This window comes from Spodoptera frugiperda, chromosome 15 (genome assembly GCF_023101765.2).
Source record: "Spodoptera frugiperda isolate SF20-4 chromosome 15, AGI-APGP_CSIRO_Sfru_2.0, whole genome shotgun sequence".
Lineage (NCBI taxonomy): Eukaryota > Metazoa > Arthropoda > Insecta > Lepidoptera > Noctuidae > Spodoptera > Spodoptera frugiperda.
In genome coordinates this window covers 11,487,681-11,509,442 of record NC_064226.1, presented here as the reverse complement: position 1 = coordinate 11,509,442, position 21,762 = coordinate 11,487,681, and the positions used below count along the sequence as shown (strand labels likewise).

Here is a 21,762-nt window from a genome sequence, read left to right as displayed (position 1 = left end):
ACTTATGGCAGAATTTGGGTTTTTGAATTTGCTTTGCTATAAACCTCACGGAGCTCAAACCCTTTCCAACGAATGTTAAAGCATGGAAATCCGGTCGTGCGTTTTGGAGTTATAGCGTCAGGAAGGAATTATTTTTATATTATAGTTTATCTAAAAATCTCGGTTTACTCATGTACATTAAAGGAGAAAAGCTCCACTACTTTCCAGTCATAGAGGGACTCTTCATCATGAGCAGCGTTCACAGACGCGACGACGTCGCGTAGCCTACTTATTTATGTACTGATGTACTAACATTTTCTTCATTCATGTAAGTGAGTAAACCTTGTTTTTTAGTTAACCTACTTCTATATTATCTAAATGTCGTAGTAAGTGCAAAATACACCTGTCTAGACTAATATCTTAAGAGCAAATAAAGTATGCATCGTTAACAAGGATAAAGGTAGATTAAAAAGGCGTAATAAAACTAAAAAAGAAATTATACTAAAACAAAAGAACAAGTGCTTCTTGGACAGTTATTTATGATAAAAGACCCATTCAAATAAATTGTTTCTTCAGTAGACTTGATGGATAAGAAAAGTTTGCAAGTTTCCTTTGTAGTTCCTAAAATACTTGCCAGCGGTTTGCGAGTTACTTGCAAACTCCACATTTGAAACATGCAGAGTTCAATTCCGTCATAAATAATACTTGTGATTATTCCTTTCCTAAGATATCAGAAATCTTATTTTCAAAGTAGTTATAACATACAAAATTGACTATCTAGAGCCATAATTCTTTATGGCTCTAGATATCACATAGAGTTAAAAGCAGCTTTTCGAAAAGTTTTGGATTCTCTATTTGATTTTTTTTTTGTAGCTGACTTTCAGATGACATTAGCATATATCTCCTTATTAGTTCTTCATTAAAATAGTGTTTTTTTAGTTTTGTCGCTTTAGCTCATGTGACAGACGTCAACAGTCCTCAGTCCTAAATTTTGACTTTCTATCTTATTTTTTTACTCTATGCAATATAAATTATTATTATTTAAATGTGCTTAATTTTTAAATAATCTATATTTGTTTTCCATCAATGACATCTAATCATGCAACTATGGGTAGAAACATACCAACAAATTGGGTTTTATTTTTACTCAATATATAAAGTATTATGCTGAACATAATACCAACGTTAAAGGAAAAAGGAAAAACAAACTGACATTTGAAATTATATTTATTCTTGAAATTAAAACAAAACAGTATTATGCGTTAGCTGAGATCCAAGATGAAAAACGGGATACACGAGCGCTAACACCGGCGTATCTCACATCAGCACATCCCATGCCATAAGAAGTTACACCAACAACGACACCATTGTGGTAGAGAGGACCACCAGAGTCACGTTGACACGTGTCGCGACCACCAGAGGGCCAACCAGCGCACAACATGTTGTCGTTAATTGGGTAGAAAGTATTCTCGTACTGTCGCCTGCAAGTCTCCTGGTTGATAACTACCAATTGGACGTGACGGAGTTGCTCGGAGCCAGCACCAGAACTTGACTGAAATAAAAAATAAAAATGTTTCAGAAATTTCGTGACCATGATCAAAACTCATTTGATAACATATTTATATATACATACGTAAGTGTCACCCCATCCAGCAGCCCATACAGCTTGGTTGTCACCGGGCAAGTAGTTGGCACCAGCGATGGAAGCAGCGCGGACATTGTTGTTGAAGGAGAAAGTGGAGGCGGAGCGGAGGATAGCGATGTCACTGTCCATGGTCCAGGGGTTATACGCAGGGTGGACGATGTTCAATATGACGTTGTGAACAACACCACCACTGCTTCGGAAAGAGGAGCCTACGCGAATTCTGAACTGGCCCGGTGCACGATTACTGTGAAAATAAAATTGAAAATATAATTTATATTTTAGTCCAAACGAACAAATAGATTTTTAGCAATTAAAAAATAAGTTGACTTAAAATGTGAATCAAAAGACTACTTACTCGGTACAGTGAGCAGCAGTGAGGATAGATCGGTTGTTGATAATGATGCCACCACAAGATTGGGTGTAGTTAACCCAATCAAAAGAGAAAAGGATTGCAGCGATTGTCGGATACTGATCGATGGTAGTGAGTGAACCACCTACAATCCTCTGTCCACCAGTGGGGACCGCTGGAAAGAAACAAAATAAAATAATAACAAACACGTTTTAACTGACAGCAAAAAAATATTCTTTTGTACTTGAGGCAAGCGTTAAGCGCTTGCTTATAAATGCGCGCGCTTGCCACCATAGGCACTTGCCACCATAGGCTATAAGCACTATAAGTCAAATCTTCACTCACCCGCAGCGGTGGTTAAGCAAAGGGCTAACAAAGCAAGAATACGCATTATGTTATTACACCATAACGAATGTTGGAATCAATGCTTTGTGGTCCGTATTTATAGCAATATCGAACATTTATTCATTGACTATCAAACATTGAAATTTAGAGATAAAAGATACGATTATCTCACGATTCGGAATTGACCTAAAGCTGCTTATACTCATTGTTTTGGAATCAAACATACCTAGTGTATAAAGCGATTAATCTTTTTTATTGTATAAGCCGGTAAACGAATAGACGTATCGCCATGCAATCATCATCACCCATGGGTACCCGAAACACTAGACGCGTTGACGGATGCCTTTTTGGGGTTAGAAATTTAACCATTGTTGCGGAATCGGGGCTTAGAAAGATTGGGAAGGGGAGTAATAGAGCCTCTAGTAACTTCCCACGATGAAACACAATGTAAGCATTGTTTCACGTCGGGTTTTTTGGGGTCGTGGTATCACTCCTTATCCTAATCTCCAATACTAGTGGACAATTGGACATGTCATGTGACAGTCCATAGGAATCAAGCTATAGTTGTAGAAAAAAAAACAATTCAATAGATTTTTACAATTAAAATACAATAAAATAAAAACACAAGGGGTGTTTATGAAAACATAATAGCCTTTAGTTAAAATTATCAAATAGTGATGTATTTAGTTCCTTATAGTTGTGTCATAATGTAATTCAATGTTTCTTTTTATCTACACCCAATAATAATGTTCTGATATCTGGACTACTATTTTCATACAAGAACATAATCACCAAAACAGTGTTTATCACAAGATCAGTAAAAAAACCAGATTGATTGGTGACGATACCTTTTTTTAGCTTATCTGGAATGGGTTTTCTAATTACGTACTGGTGACTGAAAGTAGCAGTTGTTTGGTAAGTGAATAATAAAATATCGCTTCGATATTGGTGGTTCGAGTAGATTAATAAAATTATTAAAATTGAAACATATGAGCTGAGTTTGTCCCATCTATATCTTCCAGAGAATAAACAAATTGACTTGCACGCTTAGCACGGTGGCTAGGCAACAGTCTGCCGTGCAACGCGTCATGGGTTTGATTCCTGCACGAAACCCCTCTTTCTATGATCCACAAATTGTAGTTCCGGGTCTGGATGCATGTGAAATTGTATGTTTGTAAACAAACCCACACACATAGATCCTAGTGTGGGACAACGTTTTTATTTCTTCATCTTCAATCTTGGTCATTTATAGTCCAGTCTCAAGAATCATTATGGTCTACTGACTACTAACTAAAGGTGTCCCTCTGATAAAGGGACCAATGCCTATACTTAGTGGACGGATCGAAGGTCATAATTCCTTAATTTGTATTTTAAAGGAAACTGTTAAGCGGCCTTCAGTTACTGATATCAGTTTAAATCACACTTCAATGAAACAACAAGTTGTTGATCACATATAGAGTTGACACTCCCGCTACACGTTACACGGCAGCATATGTCAACAAGGATTAAGCAAAATTTTAGTTCCAGCTGATATTGCGTGGAGTTCATAAACGATCCAGGTAAAAGTGGCGATCTTTTTATTTTAGACCTCTACCCTTAAACTTTATCTCATAAATAAAAAAAGTTAGATGAGATCACCACTATAAGAGCCGTTTAGTTATCCAGAGACGGACTACACCTAGCATGTTACCGGTCCGGAGCTGCGGACTACCTAGTGGGTTGAGCGGGATGGTTTTTAGTTAGTAAGACTCTGACACTCCCTCTCGCCTCGCCCTAGGCAAGAGAAGTTATTGTATGAATTTCTCACCTTAAAAAGAAATCAGTGCTCATACAAGATAAGGGTTACAAAGTTCTTATCGGATTACCACATGTAATTAGTGTCCATCCACTTTAATTGTTTTATCAAAACAATTATTGCTGATAACTTTACTTATTAAACTGATAAGCGATTGTAATCAAGGTATATCCCCAAGTATAATACTTAACTTAAGGTAATTAATGGAATTAATTACAGTTAAGTATTATTGAGGTATTAATGGCTGGTTAAACGTCTATTAAACTTAATTAGTTCTTGGTAAGGTTCTATGGTGCTTTAGTGACCATAACAAACACCTTAAGATTCCTCTATAACTTATTAATGTGTTATGTCTATTTAATTCTGGTTGCCATGTCACCTTAAGACGAAGACTGCGCGTTAGGTGCGGTGGCTGGGCAACCGGCTATCGCGTAACGTGTAGCAGATTTGGTTACCGCACGAACTATTAAATATGTTTCGGGTCTGGGTGTAATACGTATCTGATTTTATATTTTTGTAAACGCAAACACGATATCGGAGAAAATCCTAGTGTGAGTCAAAGTTTTTTTTAAAACAGAAACAATAAAAATGGAAGTCCGAAACGTCAAAATCAGATAATTATCACTATTTCAGGAAGGAAGGCGCGAGACATCGCTCGTATTGTATTTCGTTGTGTGAATGAGGTTACTAGAGGCCCTATCGTCTTTCTTTCCTCAATTCCTAAATCCCCAAAAATCCAGCAACGCACATTAATCCTCCGATAATGCGGGTGATACATGTCGATATTGAGACCATAAAGCTCGAAAGACGGCATGCCTTATAGAGTATCTCAGGATCCCTGCAATTCCTTATTGGCTTCAGTCTCAGCTTTGTACTCTGCTCTTAAATTTAATGAGCATTTTCATCTATGTTAATAAAATTATCTTTTTTTAACATTGCCCCACTAGTGTGTTTTTAGGGCCCAGTAGGGCTGATGCTTTATCCGGAGCTGCGGACTACCTAGCGGGTTTACTGGAGCTCCAGCTCGAAAAGCAGGAGTAGGAACGGGGTGGTTTTTAGTCAGTAAGAGTCTGACACTTCCTCTCGCCTCGCCCAACGTGAAGTCATTGGATGATTTTCCCCCCTAAAAAAAAACTAGTAGATTGTTTACAAAAAGGTGCTCCGTGCGGGAAACGAAACCGCTACACGTTGAGCGGCAGCTGGTTGTCCAGGCCCGCGCCAACAGTACTTTTTTATAAGTCGTCAATCAAAATTTGAATAGAGCCAAGTAAAATACCTTATCTTGGTAAAAGATAAATTATAGGAACACATCAAGGTTGAGCTTACACAGATGTCAAGATGGGTTAAGGTTAAGCCAGTAAACGCTACTATTTTCTCCCAAATCTTCTCCAATTGATCTGGGGTCAGCCCAGACTTACAGTATGGTAAGGAATGTACATTATCCCAATACCTGACTTTAGATTTTATATCCTATTCTATCGTAAATTTTACCTTACACCTGTTGATCAAGTAAAAAGAAGCGTGGCTTTCAGGATGGAAAAAAACATTAGTTTAATCATAGAATAGAAAACTTCTAGATAAATATGTATATTGTAAATGTATTTAACTACTAAAATTTTTTAGGGGAGAAAATCATCCAATGACTTTTCCCGGTCGGACGAAGTGGAAAGGAGTGTCAGACTCTTGACTAAAAACCACTCAGTATCTACTCCTTGCTCTTCAAGCCGGAGCCCGAGTAAACCCGCTAGGTAGTCTGCAACTCCGCATCAGGTATCAGCCCCACTGGGCCTCAGATGTGATGGATGGGTCTGGTTTTAATGTACGAAGCTTAATATTTATGTACAGTGTCTAAATCTATCGGCGTATACCGAAAATAACTGTTAACAATCACTCGATTTCAAAAATTAATACATATTTAGAGAACAGAGATTATGCCTGGCGGGCTTTCTGCCCAACTGTTGTTCGTTGGGATTTTCTATCCGTCTTAATTCGCATGTAAACTTCATATGTGCGATGCAGGATATTTCTGACGTCATCCGTTGATTTGCTCGTCGATAGTCTATGTGCGACTTCTGTCATCTGTCACTTGTCACTTGTCAATGTGTCGCCACACATATTTTCTATAATTTTCCATTACATTTAAAAATATAAGAATTTAGTCTGGCGTCCTTTCTCAATATTTTGACCAGTTTTGTTATAAATAGCATTTAATCTTATAATCTAGTAACTTATCTGTGTCATGTCCTAGTGTCTCACTTCGATAAGTTCTGTAATCAGGGGTATTTCTAAAGATAGAAAATAAATTATATTGTAATCTATTACAACATTATCAAAAAATTAAAACAGAAAAATCAACAACAAAAGAGAACTATTGCTAATTACAATAATAGCAAAATGCTGTATTTCTCCTATAAACAAAGAAAAGATATGCAACCCAGTTATTTAAAAAATATGTGCTAGGAATTTCTCCTGTATTTTGGATGCATTTATAAATACAAACACAGACACGTCACACTCGGATCCGGGACAGCAATTTGTAGTTCATGCAAATAATTCTTCATACAGTTCAGGCAACAAAGCTGAGTAACGTGCCATAGCACTAATCTGCTTTTATAATAAGCCTGTGCAAAAACTCAATAAAACGAGTTTGATGTATGTAGGAACATATTATTTTGTCAGAGTTACATCCCATCCCATTCATCGACTTTTCTATTCACTTATTTAACTACCGTTAACATGCCATATTTTGCCTAATAAGTAAGTTTGATTCGGTTAAAAAAATATTTAAAAACTTGTAAAATAGAATACCTATCATTCACTCAGTAATTCTACACCAGTACTCCTAAATTGCTATGTAAGAACAAAGGCTTCTTAAAATTAAGTGTACAATGGGTAGTCTTGTACTAAATAGCGATCTCCCACGGACAACTTAAGTATTTCTTTTGTTACATCGTAGCTGAAACCAGAAAACTAAACGTGGAAAAATATGTAATCACAACAACAGTTATTAATTTAACAATTTATTTCGCATTTTCGAAAATTTCTCAGTAGTAGCACGGAGTCTTAAATTGTGCCCAGTATATGGCAATAGGCTCACCACCTATTACATGGGACTTGTAACACAAATGGTGAAAAGTGGGTGTACATTGCATAGCGGCGTTTCCCGCCGTAATGTGCACCTCTGCCTATCCCTTCAGGGATAAAAGGCGTGACGTTGCTTTGCGATAATTATATCACGGTTGAAGTTTGAGTAGCCAAGATATGTTCCCGCACGGATCTAATCTTTGTGTGCTCTACAAATTGTTATTCCAAGTCTGGGTATGACATAATACAAAGTTAATTTTGTTGTATACGAATCTAAGGTACAGATGTAGTGCAATGCAGCCAAGAAATATGAAAGAATCCTAGTGTGGAACAATGTTTTTTAAAAGTTTTAAATGTAAAAAATGACGAATAATATGCTTGGATGACATTTCCACGCTCATTCATCCTTGATACCGTACTAATCTAGACTACTTATAGTAATTAGCAATAACAAACTGGAAAATACGTTCAGATAACGTATAATTAAAATTTATTCTCTAATATCAATAATTACGATAAAGCTCCGTAATCTATTGACGACAAAACACTTCATTTACACGTGAATTACATTTTCAATGAAAATTTGAAGGTTTATAATTAATGTGTTCCAAAATAGGAGTGAAAATTTTCACCAATTTCAGTTAAATTGTGTATCCTAAAATAATTATTTACCTATTTTAATACATTACCCAATTAATTAACTGTTATTCTACAATAACAAGTGGGAAAATAATTTAAACCTAAATATTTTTATTTTCATAACTTTCATACATTTTTTAATAATAAAAATAAGCTACTCTTTTTATAAAATATCTACACAATAATAGGTTATGTAAAGTAAAACAACCGCACTTTTTAAATAACTGCCCACAAACGCATTACTTCTTATTTTTATTTATGAAAATTGATTTCAATTGCAGAACATTTTGTTTTATTCCATCTATCCTGAATTTTAAATTATTATCATTTGAAGACACACAGGACACAGACGCGAGATATTTAATTAAATAATTTCTATTATTTATTTCTAATAATTTATATTATTATGTAATTCCTATTTATTCCTTCTTTAAGGCTTACTCCAACTCCTTATAATGGGATGGGCACTGAGTCTAAACAATATTCGGTAAATGTTAGTATTTTACATGGAGCGCCATCTATCGGCCACAACCCGCTAATCAACAATGTGATGTGACACCCACACCGCATTATTGGTTAGACTCGTTGTCAGACTTCTAAGGGTATTTGACGAAACATTTGATTTGTGAGTATTTTTATTATTTTTCTAAAGATCTATGTCGACAATAAATAACAATAAATATTTTGGTATTAATAAATGCTTTTTTAATTTGAATGTTTTAAATAGTTTTTTATTTTTTATAGACAATAATATATAAAACATGGATAATCTAGTAGTTAGGAAATAGATAGATAAACAAAATCATGACAGTCGTTACAAAAATCTAAGCAGTCACTGCGCCATATTTTATAACCGACAGGGACTTGGGGAATTCACAAGTAAATAATCTTTTTTATTATTGTAAGATAATTATGACGTAAGAATTGATATTTCATTAATCTACAAGATATCAATGTAGATAATCTGCGACTTATAAAATTATCGTAATCTTAGTAATTAGTGCTAAGGTAGCCATTCACTGTATTTATAACAACATATATTTTTTATGATGAAAATTAAGTAAAATGTGGCACTTTTAAGTAAGAACTTCAATATCTTAAATATGTTAAATATATTTCCATCCATAAAGTTGTGTTTACATACATAAAATTATCAATTAGCTCATTAAATGAAGATCTGCTATTACATTTTTTCCCGCTTATTCATTTATTTACATAAATAATTTTAAATATTTCAATATTGTTAAAGAGGCACTACTTAAATATACCTTCTCACGACAGTAAGATCTATAACGTAAAAGAATTGTGCATCTGTTTCTATCTTAGGATAACACAATATGTTTTCAAAAATGGTACATAACTTTTTATATAGCAACTTTCTCAGCAATGACAAACAACATACTTTAAAATCAATTTAAATGAGATTACTAATACATAATGTTCAGAATTTATGACGACGAACATTCATGAAAAGACTGATGATGATGAATGAAAGAACATGATGACTGTTGATGAAGCCAAAGACTTACGTAAGATTCGTAGCAATTGGCGTTCCGTTGTCTCTAGTTAGGCAGAGGCCTAACTCAATGAGAGACAGGCGTTATGTATTTATTTGTTAGATAATTAACTTTACTAACACCTGAATCTTGTGAAAAAATGGGAAAGCAAACTAGATGAAAGGTGTTGAACAAAAAGACAACAAAGTTCATGAAACACATAATAAGTAAATGAGAAGCAAAATTTTCACAGTAATTCGTTTGTTTGGGTCCAAAAATTAAGGTTAATCAACCAAATCTCTAATAGCTGGTTTCAAAAACTATTATAATGAAAGTTCTATACTCGTCTAGATACAAAATTTAGTTTAGTTTCACTAATCAAGTTCGTATAAAGCTAAATCCAGGAAATATACTCAGTGAGCAAAGACCTTTAATTTCAGATTATGTGTATTATCTTACAATTAAAATTAATACCTTGATATATTATCATTGGAAAACCCAGTTGGAATATCCCAATTAGCGAAAAATAAATTATTCTTGTAGGTTTTATATATACATATATTGGAAATACCTTACAAATTGGTTTCTAAGAAATTTTCGAAATCATTTTGTGAAGGAAAACGGTCATTACACTTATTTTTTTATGATATTGGACACGCTTACAATGACACATAACGATATGATATACTGTTAAATAAATGACCACTTTAAAAAATCGTTTTATTCTCATATAAAAATTCTTCTTATATAAAAATTTAAGACAAAGGGTAACTAATATGAACATATTTAGCAGCAAGCAAAACATCGTCTGTACTAAATTTACAAATACAAGTCATTTTAAAATATTAATTAAACTAGTCGCGTGCGGATGGCTTGAGTCCCTTTAACCCCGTGACCTGATCCCTAACATATTTTTAATAAAATAGCTGCCCCTATTTTGCAATTTATGCAAATACATTTTTCACCAAATGTGAAGCGATCACCCATGAACACTCGTTACACCGCTTAGATATGCTCGCTATTTGACATCTACATTACCGGTCCTTCTATTGAGGTACATTAGAAAACCGGTGAGTTTTCTTGAATCCATATTGACAGTTTGGAAATACGAGTATTGACTCCGGGGTAGCCAGGAATATCGCAACCATAACCCCATGAACTGATCCCGACCAGAGTGGTGTGATGGTAGACCGGGCTGCCAGAGTCACCCTGGCACCGATTGCGAGACACACCATAGGGCCAGCCGAAGCACAACATGTCGCTAGTCACATTAGCACCGACTGCAGCATACTTGGATGAGCAAGTATGCTCGCTGATGATCCGACCTTCGATGTGACGAAGCTTCTCATCTGGGGCTGCACCAACCTGTTTGTCATCACAAACTGATTATTCTATAATACAATGTGATAGGGTTGGGACTTCTAACCCGTTAAGGCTGAGTACTACATCTAATTTTATCGACAAAAAAAATAATATGGGGGGTTGAACACCTAATTGAAAATATTGAAAAATAGTGAGTTTTTCGGTAAAAATAATTCATAAATGATTTTTTTTCTCACCAAAACATTATCAAACATATGAAAAAAGTAATGAATTAGTTAGCCAAGGTTATTAGCTACCGCTTGTCGTTTTTTTTTTGTTTCTACGACGCATACAACCTTTGATATCAAAAAAAGTAAAAAAAATATTAAAATAGCCATAATTCTTAGGGGGAGGGGATTTGACCACTTCGACTCCCGACTTTTGTCGATAAAATTACATGTAGTACTCAGCCTTAACGGGTTAGAAGTCTCACCCCTATCACATTGTATAAAAGTAAGTCGGGTTTTCCTTACTGATACTGCTATAACTCTAGAACGCACGATCTGATTTCCAGTTTTGCATTCGTTGGAAAGGTCTTGGGCACTGTGAGGTTTATAGCAACGAAAATTCAGGAAAAAATCAGAGAAAAGCAGGAAAACAGGGAAAATCATTTGTGGCGAAACGGAGTTCGGCGGGTTTGCTAGTTTAAACTAAAATTAACTTCCCCGAATGGGTAAAAATTATTGTTAGGTGATTACGTTTCGCTTGTTTTTCCCCAAAACCGGCAAGGTTCGTATTAGTTAGTACCGTACCTAAATGTATCACAATCTTATTCTCAAATTACTGACCATTAAAATTTTGATTTTTATTTCTGCAAACCAGTCTAATTCGCAAAATCAATCGAACAGATTTGGTTGTGAAATAATTATCGTGAAAATACATAAAAATAATCGATAGACAAATATACTTACGACTGAAGATCCCCATCCTGCGGCCCAGACAATGTCGTTTACAGGAAGGTTATACTTCGGGCCGGCAATAGAAGCAGGTTTAACGACGTTACCAATTGTATAGGCGATATCAGTAGTAGGGTGTAATATGGCAATGTCATTGTTCATAGTTCGGAAGTTAAAGCTGGGATGGATGATGAAGGACTTAAAAGAGTACATAAAGCCACCCCAGTTGGCCCAACTCGAACCAGCTCGGGCGCGCCATTTGTAGACTGCATCACCACTGGGCAAAAAGAAAAATACTTGATGTTATTTTATGCCTTATATCTGAAACATACTACATTATAATGTGCATAATAACATATTAGTAAAAATACTATTTTTGCCAGATGATATCAAAAAGCTTGTAAATGTCATAGTGACTGAGTCGACATACAATAAATAAAACCAGTAGAAACCTGATTTCGTAGCCAATCTCACCAAAAATTCCTAATCCCCAAAAGGCAGGCAACGCACTTGTTACGCCTCTAGTATTTCGGGTGTCCATTGGCGGCGCCGATTGCTTACCATCAGGTGATCCGTTGGCTCGGTTGCCGGCTTATCCCATACAAAAATAACCCAAATAAAATACTCTTTCCTCACATTTTTCGAACTTAGATTTTTACACGCAAAATTATTTACTCGTATTTAAACTTATAAATACTCACTATACACAATGTGCAGCAGTCATTATAGACTTCATGTTGACAATAGCGCCTACACATACTTGGTTGAAGTTGTTCCCATCGCTGGAGTACAACAAACCAACGATGCTAGGATACCTACTGATGACGGTCTCCGACCCACCCACAATCCCTGTAATGTTCGCTGGGACAGCTGCAAAAAATAAATAGACGATTTTAGACCTAAAAACAACGATTTAGACTTCAGTTCAGGTTGTCATGATCTCTTTGAAACAGAAAGACGCTGTTTCAAAATTGTCCTTTTTTGTAATTGAAACTCCTAGTCACCAGTTCGTACGGTCTGCTGCAAGAAACAAATAAAATGTTTTAGACCTAAATTAAAACACTTTACGATTCATTTCAGGTTGTCATTGTCTCTTTTGTTAGTGATTTTTACGGTCTTTTAAATTTTGTTTATTTTTTCCAAAATTGAAATACTCAGTAATATTTGGTGTACTCGGCCACTGTGAGAACCAAGCCATCAAAGAATTTGAGGTTTATTTTGAAAACGTAAACGACATGGTACGAGCAAAACGTCAGCTTAAAGTATCAACATTATCTGGTTACCTGCAATGCGTTGGTAATATTCATAAATATTCGTAATACTTGGTTTAAGACAAGTCAACGATAAGGAATAAAGGTTAATTAATACAATCTGCAAGTTACTGATAATAATATTAAACGCAAGGACTTTCTAACAAATTATTTACGATTCACGAACTTGAACAAGGATTTGTGGCTAAAATGAAATATTGCTTATAAAACAAAGGCACCTTGTTGGTGTATTAATTGCCGTTATTAAGGCATTTAATGCTATTAAGTTCAAATTACAAATGTTTAATAAATTGATACTTGTCCTCCTTAGACGATTTATCGATGTCTCATGTTTATGCAAATTCAATTATGTATGTTATGTATTTTCTAACGAAAATACACAAATATAGGGTACAAACTAAATGTAGTGTAGGGTACAATACAATCATAAACCTGACTTTAAAGCATTGAGAATACTAAAAACTAATTCTTGAAAACCAACTTAGTAGAAAGACTTGAATTACTTACCAGTAACCACAGTTAGGCCTAGAGCGACTAACACAAAGACTGCTCGCATCTTGACAACTGATGCATCAACTTGCAGTCCTAGTTGCTAACGTTACTTTATACTAAGTGCACTGAATCATACACAGTATAGTTCCCGATATAACTATATCATAGAGAATTTCAATAACTACTCTAAACATTTGTTTGGAGTCCTTGTCCAATTAGAAAGTTTTATCTTTTTACTTGAGAGTTTTCCTTATTTACCTACATGATTGTCTTCATATATAGTAAATAGGTTGTGTCTTCGTAAGTAAATAGGAAATTTTTAGTGTACTGAAAACCTTTGTTGGATAAATTCGTAAATTACGTTAGTTTTAACTTTTCTATTAAAAAATAATACTGTTCGTTTTAAGGATGTATCACGTATACTTATTCAAAAACTAATCATAAAGTTTTACCCGTATAATTCATTAAAATAAATAGGACTTAAAATTGTTTGATTATTTTACTTTTAAACTTAACTTAAATCTAACAATCGATCACATACGAAAACATTGTACTTTTCCAGTAACTACAAAAACAAATAACTTTTGAAACAGATCTTCATTAAATTAAGCGTTAGTTTGAATCCATGTAGCCAGTTTGGAAATTCGGGTATTGACTCCAGGATAGGCAGCATCAGCGCAACCATAACCCCAGGAACTGATGCCGGCCAGATTGCCATTATGGAAGATTGGGCCACCAGAGTCACCCTGGCACTGGGCACGAACACCGCCTTTAGGCCAACCGAAACACAACATGTTTGCAGTCACATTTGCACCGAAGGCAGCATAACTGGAAGCACATGTGTTCTGGTTGATGGTCCAAGCTTGGATGTGACGGAGCTGCTCCTCTGGGGCTGCACCAACCTGTCAAGTCACCATAAACTGATTAACCACATCTTTAATTCCCAAAAAATAATACCAGATATTAAAATCCCTAGACATCTGAGTTAGATTTTCAAAGTCTGATAGGACGGTCTTAACCACTTTTGTAATCCAACGAACCAATTTGTTATTAAATAATATTATACTTACGAGTGAAGTTCCCCATCCAACAGCCCAAACAACCTGATTGTCAGGTAGATTGTAATTCACGCCGGCAATAGAGACGGGCTTAATGACATTAGTATTGGTGATGACTACAGGAGTGCGCAAGATGGCAATGTCATTGTTCATGGTTCGGAAGGTGAAGGTAGGATGGATGGTGAAGGAGTTGAGAGCGTAAACAGTGCCACCACTGTTTGCCCAACTCGAACCAGCTCGGGCGCGCCATTTGTAGACTGCATCACCACTAGAAAAACGCAAAGGTGGTTCTTGTTATACCTACTCAATACTTTATCTACGTTTCTGATATTCAGATATAATTATCTAGAAATAAGGAGTTTTGTGGAGATGAATGAAGCGTCCGAAAATTAAGATCACCTTGATGCATTTGTACCACATAAGTACATCAACCAAAATCATATTTCTTATTGCATTTAAAATACTTTCAAAGACAAGAAGTTTTAGCCTAATTAATGTATATGAGCAGTCACTTTTAAGTTGGACATTTAAATACAAACTAATACAAAGCTACTTATACTTACTATACACAGTGCGCAGCGGTTAGAATAGACTTTGTTGTGACAATAGTCCCGACACACACTTGGTAGAAGTTGATCCCATTGCTTGAGTATAACAAACCAACGACACTAGGGTACTGGCTGATCACGGCCACGGACCCTCCAACAATCACTGATTGTTTCGGAGGGACAGCTACAAGAAATAAAAAAAAAGATTGGGAGGAAAAATTAGAACTGAACAGAAAAATATTAACTTACTAACGGTATAAAGAATTTAAAAAAATACTTACCGGCAACTACAGTTAGGCTTAAAGCCAACAAAACAAGGACTGCACGCATGATGACAACTAATGCATCAACTTGCAGTTCTAATCGCTAACATTATTTTATACTCGTTGCACTGAATCATAGTTTCCGATATATCTACGATCTAGATAATTTCAATGACTTCCCCTAACATTTCAGACTAACTAGAGAAGTTTCCTTGTTTACGCCATCGGTGTCATAAGTAAAAAGTTTTTTTTATGCTTTTCTTCCTATATTATTATCATATTAATATGTTTTTATGGGATGAAATGGTAAATGACCAAGAACTTGATGGTAAGGAATCGACACCACCCACGGATATCCGACACCAGAGGAATTACAAGTATGTTGCCGGCCTATAAAGAGGTTTTTACCTTTTTAGAAGTTCATAAACCTATACTAATCTCTAAACAAAACACAGACCATACGAGACGTCATAATTAATCTATCAAGATAGCCAACAGTATCACACACGTGATGGATCGACTGTCATCAAATTGACGCAAATAAAGTGATTATTCTAACAAGCAATTCGTAGTATTTCACCTTTCAATACTTGGACGATAAAATTTACAAGTAAACATGCAATTATCTTCAAGTCCCTTGATTGTAGAACGTTTTCAAATAACATCGAGGCTTGAACGTCAATGCTATATAACAAACACTTTACTAGATGACACACGCATCTGTTGTTTGCTATTAGTCACTTAAGAAGTACCTTCACGTAAAATGAGTTTGAATTTTCGTCGCTAAAAAGTCCCCTTTTACTTTGTATCCTTTATTACGTAAGATGTTCTTTTCAAATGAACTTTATACAAAAACCGTTACTGTTACATTCTTTTCATAAAGATTATTAGTATTTGATTATTAAATATTGGTCGTAGCAAAGATTGTCAAATCTGTGCTTTCACTGAAAATTTTCATAAGGATGATGATGATGAAAATTTGAAATCTTTCCGTCAGTTAGGTGATGATATTTTTTTTTTTTTTTTTGTTATATGTACATGTAACATGACCATACTTAGATACAACGAATCAAAGTTTAGGAATAGAAACAAATACGTCATTTCTGCGTACATGAAATCAGTATATCTTCAAAAGTATTTTGTTTCCATAAGAAAATAAAAAATACGTGTCCAATGTTTTAAAATAATATAATCTACAAGTCGAATATTAAAATAAAAACTAGTCTTCTACCTTATTCTCGAAAATGTTCATTCGGCCTCGAAAATCTAGTATCCCTTAGTAAATTCTTAATAGTACTATCTCAAGTCAGGTAAAATAAATTAATCTTTACGTTGTTAAGAACAAAGATTTACTTCAATGAATAGCAAAGCATTAATACTGCAAATTGGCTCTTTGTAAATAAATTAAACACTTCGGTTTCGTATAAATCAATCCCAAACAGCTATAAATAAATGATTTCGAGACTTACTAACTTGTTCTACCTCATTGCGGGAGATATTGTTACGTTACGTTACTACATTTTTTTTTTGCTGTATACTGTTTTCGACCGGGAATGTATCCTGTTTCCTAAAATAGCCTATGTGCTATTCCACGTCTCTGAGGCAAATATAAAAATCTTTTATGACACTTTGCATAGAAAAGTATTAAAAGACACATAGTTCTTCGTAGTCAATTCAATGAAACAACAACAGTACAAAAATCGATTTATTTAACATTTATGCATTAGCCTGGATCCAAGAACTGAAGCGAGAGACACGAGCGTTGACACCAGGGTATTGAGGTTGTGCGCAACCAAAGCCCCAGGAACAGACACCAACAACGACTCCGTTGTGGTAGAGAGGACCACCAGAGTCACCCTGGCACTGGTCGCGACCACCAACGTCGAGGACGCCAGAACATAACATGTTGTCGGTGATGGTACCGCCACCAGCAGCATAACGGTCGCGGCAGGCGATTTGGTTCACAGTCCAGACCTGGACGTGACGGAGCTGTTCAGATGCAGGGCCTCCTGACTGCAAAAACAACAAAAGTCGTAGTTAAAATTTCATAGCGTAGCGTCATAGTTGATATTATATTGATGACAAAGATCATATAGTTCTCTATATTGTTTTTTTTTTTTAACTTAGTTCATTTTTTATCTTTTTCCAAAAAAAAATGTTGATGAATCATCTTTAACATTTGTGCTACAGTTATAAATTCAAACCATAACAATATAAATAACGTAAAATACAATTTTTGGGGATAATCATGGGGATCAAAGCAAAAGCCTAACCTAACAAAAGCAATACGATTCTCATTATCCTCAAATACTAATTTCATTACTTACAGAAGTAGTACCCCAACCAGCAGCCCAAACAGCCTGATTATCAGCGAGGTTGTAGTTAGGACCAGCTATAGAAGCAGCCTGGACCACGCTGTTGAAGGAGATGACCTGGCTAGTACGCATGATGGCCACATCAAAGTCCATAGACCATGTGTTGTAGTTGGGATTAACAAGGATGGAGTCTAGGGCGTAGACTGTCCCACCGCTGTTGGCATACGAAGATCCAGCACGAACACGCCAGCTTAAGGGGGAGTCACGGCTGGAAAGAAAGTTGCAGATTAATCTTCCATTGATTACATAACGTTATAATAAAATATGATTCGATACATCATCGAAAGAGATGCCTTAGTTGATGAAACTAAATTATCTGTTTTTTTAATTACACCAGATAGGCTATTGTAACACAGAAATTAGCAACAAGCCCATCATACAAATTTTGTAATTAATTAAAAAACACCTTTTCCGACGCGCACACTCGGATGTTCAATTATATTTGTCAAATCTACGAAATGGATATGCACTCCTTGATAAGTGTTATATTATATTATTGTGGAACTCACAAAGGGCAGTGAGCAGCAGTCAGGATAGCTCTGTTGGTGATGATGGTACCGCCGCAGTTTTGGAAGAAGCTGGTGGCACTCCATGAGTACAGCAGAGACACGATGGTGGGGTACTGGTCGACGGTGGTTAGTGAGCCACCCACAATCCTCTGTGGAAATGCTGGAACCGCTGTACAAAAACAAACATCTATGAATGTGGAATATGCGAATGGATATATTAGATGTCTTTATTTTGCTATTACCTTCTTATAGTGAGACTATCTCCAATTATAATTATTTTATTTTCAGCTAACAAACCCGGTTTATTCATGTAAATTAATAGAGAAAGGCTCTACTACTTTCGAATCACGGAGGGACTCTTCATCATGAGCAGCATGCGCAGATGCAACGACGTTGTGCAGCCTACTACTACCACCATTAAATTTGCGTGATTAAACCGTGATTTTTATTTCATGTAGTGTGCCCCTTTTAGCTATGTCTCACGCTAGTTATTATAAAAAAATGTATTTTCCTCTAGATATGGTGTTATACATTAAAAAACTATATATCGCCTAGCACCTAAATAATAGCAAACAATTTCATTATTGATTTAGAACCGAGTTATCTAATGACAGTTAATTAATCATAAAAAATGGCCTTACAAATCCATTACACAACGCATTGATAATAAACACACATGTAAAATAATCTTATCGAAACATGGCTCCCGAATTAATCCTCAGCCTATTAGCGTGGTGTCGTAAAATTATAGAGCTGCAATAACATTGGATTTTTATTCGATGGTTACTGAGTGAATTCGATTAACTACCTAAGTATATAACTGTGTATTTGATTATTTTATAGTCTGTAATTTATTTTTATGTAGGCTTTTTGATAGTATCTAGATTAAATGGTGGACGTGAACCGATACAAAGGACCGTTAAGATTATTACTAGACTATCTATAGCTAACACCCGCGACTTCATCTACAAAGTCAAAGGACAAAATATCTAAAAGTGGACTACCTGCTAATATAAACTTCAGTACTCAGTATCAGTAATTATATAAACACAAAAAAAAACATACCACAAAAAGAAAGAAAGATAAATCCACTTACGTATTTACATATTAAAATGAATTTAAGCAAATTGGAAAAAAGTTAAAACTTTATTTCCTACTCTTCTGGTTAGACGAACAAGATTTTAATATTAGTCGAACCACTCAATCACGGTAGTCTGCACTTATTTGATCCCCACTCGAGAGCCTCGATCTAATTGGTACTCGAGGGTGCAGTATTGAAAATATCTCGCCTATTTCTTTACTTAGAGTAAGGGCGAATGATTCTGGTAGAAAAACAAATAGGAAATAAACTAAATAATCAGTACAGTGCAGTGAGTAACTTTATAAATCGAAAAAATAATAGTATTTTTCATACTTTTAGTTAAACTTAATAATTTCCTAATTAACAGCAAAAATGTACTTGTAGAACTTAATTTCATTATATATTTTTTGATAAGAGAAAAATCATCCAATGTCTTACTGCGCATTAAGTGAACAGACAAGGTGTGTCTCTTACTAACTAAAACCACCTCCTTCCTTCTCCTGATTCGAACTGGAGCCTCGGTAACCCGTAAAAATGTCCGCAGCTCCAGAATTTAATTACATATACCTAATGTAAAACAACAGCTGAATAATTGCAAAACCAAAATCAATTTCACTTTTCACAAATCGATGAATAAAGCCCAGGAATCATATTTAACCATATATCAAAGTTTCAAAAAATAAAGTTATTCCTAACATAATAAGGCCTAGCAACTCAAGCTTTTTATGGAAGAATACACATCTATAGAACCGAGTCAACGCTTATTTGAATATGAAAAAGGGATAAGCAGAATTTTACTCAGCTATTCGATACTTCTTGGCGTTATTGGTTACCATATTGTAAAGGAAAACTATCTTATATTCAGGGTCTTTATAATAGTATGTATTGGAAATAGGGATCGGTTTCATACAAGTTTTTATTGCGCTGTTTGAGTACTAGAATAAATATATTTACCGAAAATATTTAGGCTTTAATATTATTACATAACATACATAGGCTTGGTTATGTGGTTGCTTTTACATTCAATAAAATATTGAAACATTAAATATCACAGAATACACATACTTATTACCACGAAGTCTAAAATTTATACAAATAAATTAACTGCATAAAGACACAATCTTAAATGCAATGCAAGTACACAATCTTAATCGTAAAAGTGTTAACAGACGTCCAAAAACAACATATTGCTATAACATTTTATTAAGACAGCGTCTAAATACGAAACTATATGTATATATCTCCATATACTCTATAATCTTTTAATCGTATAGAGCAATCCGTCCAGTTATTCAAAATCGACTCAACAAGACCAGGAAAATGTTATGGTGTATCAAATAAAAATGGCATACCTGTGACAGCAGCTATGCAGCCCAATAAAGCAACAAAAATACGCATCTTGACTCTTTGTCCACCAACCTTCTAAATAAATTCATAAATTAACTCGTATTTATACAAAATCCTCTAAAACAATTTAACTAATAAAGTTAATAGATAAAATTAGAGATAATTAGTTCTAATGAAGTTCAGTCTATCCATATCTAACCTTCTTGGATAGTTACAAAATAGTCTGAAGTCTGAACAGTTCGGCTTTAGTTTTCAGTATCTAATATGATAAATCTAATACTGTTTAACCTCCAAAGATGTAGACTATGAATGACCTAATTAAAAAACTACAAACAGAAATTGTTATTTATACCAAGTTTTGTGAAAGTCAAAGTTAAAGTTAAAGTTAAAGTTAAGGTCAAAGTTAAAGTCAAAGTATTTATTTGAAGAAAAAACATAGGGTACATAAGATGTTATATATGCTGCTATACATGACATGATCCTGCTATGTTTTTGTAGAAAGTTATAACTGTTTTAACACTTATTTATTTAAGCAACAAATATCATAAATTATTGCAGGCGCTTTAATATTTTCGGTAAACGCGTAAAAGGAGATAAGGAAACCATTTTAAATCGTGACTTAATAAACACTTATCTCTTAATCTGAAATCACCTTTAGCAAAAGGAGCAATGTTATTTTCTTTTAAAAACGGTTTTAAGCTATAAGATAGTTACATGCTTATATTAATAACAGTTGAAGTCATATTAATAAATGATTAAAATAGATGACTAATTTTTATTTGAATGTCCGTCTTGTAGTTTATACTAAAACATTAGACACGCATTCTTTATTTTCTTACGTAAACAAATACTTTCGAAGATATATTGATTTGAAATATCACGTGTCGTCACTTCTAGGTACGTTTTATACGTTGAAATGACTTATTTGCCCCCCACTCCTAAACTTTGATTCGATTTGTCTTAGTACCTATTGTTATCTTATCAAAAAAAAAAATATGTGTCTAGTATTTTTTTATTACCTAACTGATGGACTAAATATATTTTGAATTTTCATATCCCGTCATCATCCCTATTATGTAGAAGTATCCATGCACCTTACGCCTGATAAAATCTACATATCACTTATGACAATAGTAATTCAGTATCATTATTTATTTTGAGGGGTTTAATACCTTTACTTTGGCTAACAATACAAAACAAAAAGAATGAGTAGAATAATAACTTAGTA

At 34.6% G+C, this 21,762-nt stretch overlaps 4 protein-coding genes across 13 annotated transcripts in view; 1 reads left to right on the top strand and 3 right to left on the bottom strand.

The window, feature by feature from the left end:
- LOC118274591 (solute carrier family 12 member 6) overlaps positions 1-21,762 on the top strand; it is a 511,128-nt gene that overhangs the window by 387,357 nt on the left and 102,009 nt on the right. The window lies entirely within an intron of this gene.
- LOC118274747 (trypsin CFT-1-like) lies at positions 1,189-2,430 on the bottom strand. Its single transcript, XM_035592442.2, has 4 exons — positions 2,319-2,430; positions 1,980-2,148; positions 1,613-1,868; positions 1,189-1,531 (listed from the first exon to the last, which is right to left on the bottom strand). Exons 1-4 carry the CDS (start codon positions 2,362-2,364, stop codon positions 1,235-1,237), a joined length of 768 nt encoding a protein of 255 aa, XP_035448335.2. The 5' UTR covers positions 2,365-2,430; the 3' UTR covers positions 1,189-1,234.
- On the bottom strand, positions 10,251-15,402 carry LOC118274683 (trypsin, alkaline B-like). Of its 3 annotated transcripts, none has more exons than XM_035592280.2 (4): positions 13,369-13,515; positions 12,292-12,460; positions 11,606-11,867; positions 10,251-10,697 (listed from the first exon to the last, which is right to left on the bottom strand). In XM_035592280.2, the coding sequence occupies exons 1-4, from the start codon at positions 13,415-13,417 to the stop codon at positions 10,392-10,394; spliced, it is 786 nt and encodes a 261-aa protein (XP_035448173.2). In that variant the 5' UTR covers positions 13,418-13,515; the 3' UTR covers positions 10,251-10,391. The 3 variants fall into 3 exon arrangements, with proteins under 3 accessions (XP_035448173.2, XP_050554895.1, XP_035448234.2); XM_050698938.1 differs by lacking the exons at positions 11,606-11,867; positions 12,292-12,460; positions 13,369-13,515 and adding exons at positions 14,424-14,679; positions 14,975-15,143; positions 15,241-15,402 and having other exon boundaries at positions 10,264-10,697; XM_035592341.2 differs by lacking the exons at positions 10,251-10,697; positions 11,606-11,867; positions 12,292-12,460; positions 13,369-13,515 and adding exons at positions 13,932-14,255; positions 14,424-14,679; positions 14,975-15,143; positions 15,241-15,402.
- Positions 16,914-20,697, bottom strand: LOC118274756 (trypsin, alkaline C-like). The gene is made up of 4 exons (XM_035592454.2): positions 20,540-20,697; positions 18,107-18,275; positions 17,550-17,805; positions 16,914-17,235 (listed from the first exon to the last, which is right to left on the bottom strand). The coding sequence occupies exons 1-4, from the start codon at positions 20,583-20,585 to the stop codon at positions 16,939-16,941; spliced, it is 768 nt and encodes a 255-aa protein (XP_035448347.2). The 5' UTR covers positions 20,586-20,697; the 3' UTR covers positions 16,914-16,938.